This window comes from Triticum dicoccoides, chromosome 1B (genome assembly GCF_002162155.2).
Source record: "Triticum dicoccoides isolate Atlit2015 ecotype Zavitan chromosome 1B, WEW_v2.0, whole genome shotgun sequence".
Taxonomy (NCBI): domain Eukaryota; kingdom Viridiplantae; phylum Streptophyta; class Magnoliopsida; order Poales; family Poaceae; genus Triticum; species Triticum dicoccoides.
This window is the reverse complement of record NC_041381.1, coordinates 709,878,587-709,886,942: the sequence shown is the minus strand read 5'-3', so window position 1 is coordinate 709,886,942 and position 8,356 is coordinate 709,878,587. Positions and strand designations below refer to the sequence as shown.

Genomic DNA, 8,356 nt, shown 5'->3' with positions numbered 1-8,356 from the left:
ATGTAGATTATAATAAAAAATGATTCTAGGTTAAAATTATTTTGTACTGGCAAGTTGCACCTTCTTTCTATTGCAATTTCAATATTTAAAAGCTCTAGAAGAATTATGCGAAAAGATATGCTACTTGTATTAAATTGTTCCACCCTGGGATCAAATCCATTGCGGATATTGAGGCGGGAGGCCCTATGTTTTGCTTTTAGCGAGGTAGATGCTTGCCTCGCCTACAACTTCGCCGTATTCGACCAGAGCCAATAGGGAACGGGAGCTAGCGAGCAAAGCACATCAACGCAAGAGTTAAAAGAAAATGTATTAATAATAGTTTTCAATTTCTATGTGCGCATACATTTTTTTCTATTTTAGAAGTATTATGAAAAATATATTTCATATCTGTTTAACAAAATATCTAAGTAAATGTTCACCATTTAAAAAAGGCGCATTAAGAAATTGTTCATAGTATTACAAAATGTTTTAATAATCATTGAAAGAAATCGTCAAAATTTTCAGAATTGCTCATAGAATTTAAAGACAAATGTTTGTACGATTATGAAAATGTTCAGGACAATCAAAAAATATTCACGTGCTTATAAAATAATTCGTAATAATATTTAAAAATTCTCATGATTTTCTAAACGAATTATCAAATTGTTAAACACATGTTCATGACATATAAAAAATGTTCACCTTGTATAAAAAAAATGTTTGCATTGTATTATAAAATGTGTACCGTATTTTTTATCGAGTAAGAGGATAACCCCCGGCCTTTGCATTAGGACGATGCAGTTAATATGTTATTTGGAATGAAAAATTCAGCTAACGATAACATTAACCCGAAAATAAAGCGAAAAGAAAACTTGAGGCCACATGCCTCACGACAGTTACTCCACCTGATAACCACTACCACTATGTTACAAGACTACAGCAAAATAAAAAATACACAAGCCTGAGCTACGCCATTAGAAAAGAATCGTTGCACGTGCACCGATGATGGTGAGTCCAACACAAGGTTAAACTCCAGATTGTCATTCCAAAGCCAAACTCCAATTCATCACCTTCAACAAGGACAGAACGCATCCAAAAAAATTGCACCGTACAATTGTTAAAATATATTTAAAAAGTTCAATGCGCATTCAAAACTGTTCAACATATATCTAATATTCTAATATGCATTAGAGAATTAAGTATATATCAAAAAAAGTAAATATTTATCTGGAAATATAATTAACATGTATTAAGTAAATGTTTAATGTGTATTAGAAAAATAATCAGTGTCTGTGCGCAAATTGTTTAATGTGTTTTCAAAAAATTCTTAATGTGTCTTTGAGAAAAGAAGATAAAAGGACAAGAAAACGAAAAAGGGAGAAAACATAACAGAAAAAAATATGAAAAAACCATAGGAAACCCTTCCGAAACTATGAAGAAGTCCGCAGACTGAACAATGTCCGCCTCCTTGCTAATGGGTGACGGCCTGTATAGCTTCGCGAGAGGCGAGCACTTGTGGGATTCCCTATTTGGCGCTGCAGGCGCCGGTTATTACTGTTTTTGCAAACCGGCGCCTGCAGCGTACCGACCTCTGCCGCGACTGGGCCGGCCCATGTATGCTTTATTCTATTTAGAACAAAAAAGATATGCAGCAACGAGAGTTCGAACTCACAATCTCCTCCTGCTACGCCAAGACTGCAACCACTAGGCCAGTGACGCACTCGTGTTTTCTAGCTTCTTTCCTCCATTTTATTTCCTTCTTTAGTCACGGGAGTCCTCCGGTTTTGGGAAGCTTCCAAAAGCTTCCCAAACCGTTTTTTTTTGGTTCGCTGGTTATTTCCCCGTGCGGTTTTGTTTGCGTTTTCTTTATTTCCTTTTTATTTTGTTCTTTTTTGTTTCTTCAATGTCTCTTTTATTTGAAGTTCATGTTTTTAAAGAAAAATCAATGATTTTTTTCTTTTTAGTGCTTCAAAAAAACCGATGAACATTTTGCAAATTGATGAACTTTTTCCCAAACACGATGAACTTTTTTCCAAATATGATGAACTTTTTTCAAATTCGGTGAACTCCTTTTTCAAAATCGGTGAACTTATTTTTCAAACTTGATGAACTTTTTTTTATTTTTTTGAACTTTTTCTCAAAATCGATGAACTTTTTTTCAAAATTGATGAACTTTTTTCAAAATCGATAAACTTTTTTGCAAATTTAATGGACTTTTTTATTCAAATAGAAGAACTACTTTCATTGTTCGATGAACCTTTTTTAACTTTGTAAACTCTTTTTTAATACATGAACTTTTTAAAGTTGGTGAACTTTTTTCACATGTTCATGAGCTTCATCTGTAATATGTGCACATTTTTTCAAATAAATGTAAAATCTAAAAGCTAAAGTGTAATAAGAAATTAATAGTGCGTCAACGTTTCTATTCTTTAAATGGTTCACGCTGTAAATAAGCATTAGCATTTGGCTGGTCGAGTGGTTACACTCGCCGTTTGTCAGCGCTAGGGCGTGAGATCGAATCTCGATCGATAGCAGTTTTTCGGCCGTGCTTTTTTCGCGGAACGCTATTGTGGGCCGGCCCATCCAGTCACTGCTGCAGGCGCGAGTTAGTTTGCGCGGCGCTGAAGGCGCCCAATAGGAGGTCCCAGCACTTGTTCGGGAACACGGTAGGGTGTCTCTTAGTCTTGCTTGTAGCGAGATAGAGGTATTCCCTGTCTTCTGGAGCATCCTAAGTGCGGTGGCCCAGAAGTGTTAATTTACCAGTTTTGTTGGATTCTTGTTTTTTAATATTTTACTTTTTTTTTCATATTTGAGATATTCTAAATACATATATTCCCAAAAACAATTTAGTAAACTTTCATATAAACTTTTCAAATGTTCAAGTCAAATATGACAAAATGTTAACGCAGTGTAAGTAATTTGCTACCATTATTTTTGAAATTTTTTGATACCATTAAACAATGTTTGTGACATTATAGAATATTCAGTTGTTTCAAAATTATGTACATGAAATGAATAAAATCAAAGAAAAAGGAAAAGGAAAAGGAAAATGAAAATGAAAAAAAGGGTTCAAGAAACCAGAGAAAATCTTAATAAAACAATGAAAAATTGATAAGAAAAAGCACCAACAAAGAAAATCACGCGGTATCTATAGTACAGGGTCAGCCTAGACTACCGGGCCAGACTCGAGCCAGTGCTACGTCACGAGCTCCCGGATCGCAATAGGCTACATATATAGCAATTGTGTGGATGCTGAGAGCCTAGGATATGCATATGGTGCATATGCCGGGTGTGTGGCTGGTTACGTCTTGTTGCATTCAATCATGGCCCGTTCAGCATGGGGGACATTCCTTGTACCATATCTGGTCCAAGCCAGTGCAGCCCAATAGATGTTTTGAAGAAAAATCTTTGCATTCGACAAAAATATTATTCCATACTTATTTCTCTATTTTTATTACTTAATTTATTAAAAATTCGAAAATATGATAATAAAAGATAGCCAGCGTTATCAGACTCAATCTATTGAGATTTAGCAAAAATCTCTGTGAACCAAGCGATATGGAGAAGAGGCTCAACAGCTGCCCATTTGTGTGAGTATCTTTATCCTAAACAATTCTTTCAAATTCTTTTAGCCGTTGCTAACTTGCTCATGCTAACTATAAAGTGATGCATGTTAAAACAAAAATAACTATAAAGTGATGCAAGTGTGTAGGTCTTCTGAATTCTCAGCTGAGCAATACTAAGACCCATTTTGTTTTACTATGAGGCAATTGTCTGAATTTGCACCAAAGGATCCAAATTAACATACCACTATTTCCTTGCACATCCAAGGATTTTAAGCTCAACAACAAAAAGGAAGAAGATCCAATTAGTCCAGTATCGCATTGATGTCAAATATCTCATTTTTGTATCTCGTGCAATGTTTCAAATTTTGATATGAAATTTTGCGACAACATCGAATGATGTTGTGTCAATGCACTAATGGTTTTCAGAATTTTTATTTTTGAATGTGCAACCGGGGTCTGGTGCACCAACAGCACTAATTGACCTGGTGTGTCAGATACGCTGAACAAGCGTGTCAAATAAATTAAGAAGACAGGCCCATTTTTAGAACTAGCCATATGAGCAACATTGTTTGGGCCGATTATTACTTTCAAGAACACTAAATTATTAGGCCTAAATTGCAGATAAGTATAACATAGCCTTATGTAATAGCCCACGATTACATATTCCTCGGCCCGGCTATGAGTTAGTTGGTTCTATACAATTTAATACCTTAAATGTCTCATTTTCCTTCCTATCCTCTAATGTTCTTTTGTTAACCTAATTTCCCGCCGCCACGGCCTCCTCGGGTGATCTCTACTCCACTCCTCATCTTCCGTAATATATACACCGGTCATCTTGAGATTCTTGTCAATAGCAAGCGAGCGCATGGCACCTCTATACCATAGATGATCCATATCCTTCATAGGCTTTTGCTAACCTAATTTTCTGCCGCCACAAGCAACCAATCTCTCTAGGCGATGGCTCCTATCGTTCGGAGGCATCACACTATGTTAAATATCATACTAGAATTGGCACCATCCATGATGTCTTGCAATTAACATCTCGATCTATGTCATATCATTGGCCTTGTTTCACCAGTCGTTCTTTCAATCGATCATTACTCCCTACCCCCAGGAGGATGGGCGGTAGCATCTCCCCCGGCGAGATCTAAGATCCTGAAAGAAAGGTTCTAGGATCTAAGAGGAAATAAGCTATCTGATCCTTTGGAAATGGCGCTCGATGAACAACATGGAGAACATCTGATGAAGTAAGTTTTCATTTTTCTAAAATTTATCTATTGTTGATCCCTTGTTACCTAGATAATACATTAAGATTATTGTATCGGGAGAAGGCACAATAGCCGGAGCCAACCCCGGTCCGGGCTAATCCTCCTTGGGCTTAGGCCTATATTTTTACAATTTATAATATTATTATGGAAATACAGATCTTTTTGTTTTGTCCCACGCCCGGAGTTGAAGCCTCGGTAGTCATGGGTCTAGAGTCATACTTGCCCGATACCACTCGTATGATAGGAGAAACAAAACAATTGATGAGCAAGACAGAACCGTCAATAGAACATGTTCCGTGCTAGGGTAAGACTATATATTCTAGAGATTTTGTTTTTGTTTTTTTGAGTGATTATGCTCACTAGTACATCTGTCTCTTAGCAGTTTTATATTGATAAACGATTTAAACCTTAATTTGTCCCAAAAAGATATTTAATTCTTGGTTGGAACACATAATTTTTCTGAGAGAGAAGCGCAGTGCAGTGTATACATAATTTGGTCCAATTCATTCATGTACGTATATTCTGATGGATTTTGTGTTAAACCGCCAGCTCAATTACATTAGAAATGCAGTTAAAGATGGCAAACTGATTAGGAAAACTGAGTCTGGCGAATCGATGAAGTTTGCTAACTAATTAATGCCCAGCCTGGAATACATTGGACGCAATATACGACGGGATCTCTCTGTAGTATCTCGGCAGCGCATCCAAAATACGTCTGATTTTCCTGCCATAATTAAACCAATAATGAATTACCACAATCTATTTGATCTCGAGATGAACTGCCATCCCGTTGTGTAGTGCCACATAATCGGCAAGCTTTGACGCCACCGTATCTCTCTGCTCTGTATGCATGTAAACAGTAAACAGAAGAGCGGCGGCAAGTGGTAACTTCTTTCCAGAAACCTCAAGATACTATCTTGGATACTCCATATCATCTAATCGCAAAGATACGCCAGCGAAATATTTGAATTTTCCCGCTGGGATTAGAAAGCGGTGCAGCTGATCAGGCCGATATTTGCCTGTGTGAAAGGAACGCGGTTACGAATGGACGGCGGAGATCGGCCGGCCACCCATATAAATACCCCTGTATCTTGGCCGGGTACAAGGCGCACCCCACCACCAAAGGTCCAAAGCCCCAAGCTGCAAGCAACAGAGCTAGCTAGCTAGATACCACACCATAGGCTCTAACTAAGGTTCATAGCTACTCTCCTCCCTCTGTGTCTGCCTTCTTCATTTCTTCTCTCTCGCCATGCATCTGCCACTAGTTCTCTCCGTTCATGCAGACATGATTGATAGAGATTAATTTGCTAGAGGAGATATATACATGTGAAACAAGCTAGTGCATCCTGATCTGTTCTGATCTATGCAGCCATGTATATGCATCTATGTTTGCAATTTCTTTTGTTGCGTTCTTTTGCCTTTTTGAGCTTATCCTCGTGGTGTTTCGGTGCTACATGTCGCAAAAATAAGCATAAGAAAGAGTTAACTTTCTTATTTTTCTTGATCTTATTTTTTGTCCTCGCATACAAATTATTTCTTTTCTCTGATCTTTCCATGACCGACCGGTGAAGGAAGTGGTAGACACCAATTAAGAAGGTGGTACGTGCGTACCTCTTGCAACAGCAGCTACGTACTCTGATGATTGTATCTGTTCCTTTCTTAATTTGTTTCTTCTGCCTCTCTCTCTTTACCTTTTTTTTTGCATCAACGATGTTACACTATTTTTAATTAATTTGGCTCCCTGGTTAAAAGATCAAGATTGTTAGATGCGCTGCCTAAACACACAAATAATATAATCATCAGAGTATAATTTGGATCTGTATGTATATTGTTGCACTGGTTGTTGTCGGCATGAAGCTATGCATATGGATCTATGTAGAGACCGTATGCATGTTGTAAATTCTTTCTGTGTGTGGAGAAATTATCCATCCAAGTATGGTACAGTCTCTGCCATTGTTGCTATCGATCCAAATTAAGTTTCTTTTTGGGGTTTTTCCTGTTCTTTTTGTCCTAATCTATGTAGGGGGAAAATCTCCATCTCTTCCCCTGATAAAGCATTTAATAATCTACTAAGTAGTACTCCCTCCGTTTCAAAATATTTGTCTTTCTAGGCATTTCAAATGGACACAACATACGGATGTATGTAGACATATTTTAGAGTGTAGATTCACTCATTTTGCTTCGTACGTAGTCACTTGTTGAAATATCTAGAAAGACAAATATTTCGGAACGCGAGGAAGTAGAGACTAACTAATAAAGTGTGCGTACCTCTGATCTCAGCTTATTCTGCATGCATGCTTGATTTTGCAGAAGAGCTCTGTTACTGTATATCAGCAGCTGAGATCTATGAAACGTGTGCTTATCTTCCTATTAGCTAGGTGTGGATCAGAAATAACTAATCTCTTTTCTTGCAGTTGTTTTAGCAAGCTGATAATGGCATCCTCCCTGAGGGCATTGCTTGTTGAGGACACGGCAGTTCAACGCATGGTTGTCTCCGCGATGCTGCGCAATCAGTTTCACTGCGAGATGACTCTGGCGAAGAACGGGAAAGAAGCTGTTGACATGTTCCTCGAGGGCAACACGTTCGACATAGTTTTTTGTGATAGGGACATGCCCATAATGACCGGCCCGGAGGTACATACTTACTTTAGCTAATTTTTCCCATTTCTTTCTCTTCCTTTTGTGCTTGAACATAACATATTGGGTGGTCACCTCATCGACACAATGTTTCTTGTACATGTTACTTGACAGGCAGTTGTGAAGATCCGTGCTATGGGAGCCACTGATGTGAAGATCGTCGGGCTGTCTGATGATGATAACGCCATGGAGGCGTTCATGAGTGCCGGTGCCGATGATTTTGTGCCCAAACCAGTGAGGCCTGAGACTGTCGGGCCTATGATTCAGGAGGTCATCAATAAGAAGCTAGAACAGTTAGCGACGCTTGCTTGATCCAGCCATGGAGGAATACAAACAGCTAGCTCATATGCATAGCTAGCTTTTGGCATGCATTATATTTTTTTTTATTACCGTTATGAGGTCATTTTAGTCCTGAGGTCATGTTAAAGGCTGGCGGTGATTAGCAAGAAGAAGAAGAAGAAGCAGAGAGGCTACCGACATAGTTGGGTCACTTGGATGATACTATCGAAATTGTAATTTGGATGATACTGTACTAGACACCGTGCCAATGGTTGTATTCACATGCATGTGGAATGTGGCCACGTGGTTCACAGTACGTACCTGCTGAACTGGCTCGATGCATATAAGTATATCTTTGGCGATCTACAAAGTTTTGGATCGAGCAAGTAGAGTACGTAGCTACGATCGACTTGATATCGCTAGGTCGCAACTTTACGTAAGACACGCCAGCGATCGATCGTTTCTATTCTCTCTATCACGTACACACACCGCTATACGTACTAGTACTCCTGTCCTATACGTATATATGAGTACACACACAAGCCAACTGGCTAGCCAAGTCTTTCCTTATTTCGTCTTCGCATATATCCATCTACTCCATGGGTGAGTCATGGCCATGAGACATGT

At 38.5% G+C, this 8,356-nt stretch overlaps 1 protein-coding gene across 1 annotated transcript; it reads left to right on the top strand.

Moving 5' to 3' along the window:
• Window positions 1-5,915: 5,915 nt before the first annotated feature.
• Window positions 5,916-8,075, top strand: LOC119314298 (two-component response regulator ORR42-like). Its single transcript, XM_037589035.1, has 3 exons — window positions 5,916-6,006; window positions 7,228-7,447; window positions 7,565-8,075. The coding sequence occupies exons 2-3, from the start codon at window positions 7,247-7,249 to the stop codon at window positions 7,760-7,762; spliced, it is 399 nt and encodes a 132-aa protein (XP_037444932.1). The 5' UTR covers window positions 5,916-6,006; window positions 7,228-7,246; the 3' UTR covers window positions 7,763-8,075.
• The last annotated feature ends 281 nt before the right edge of the window (window positions 8,076-8,356 follow it).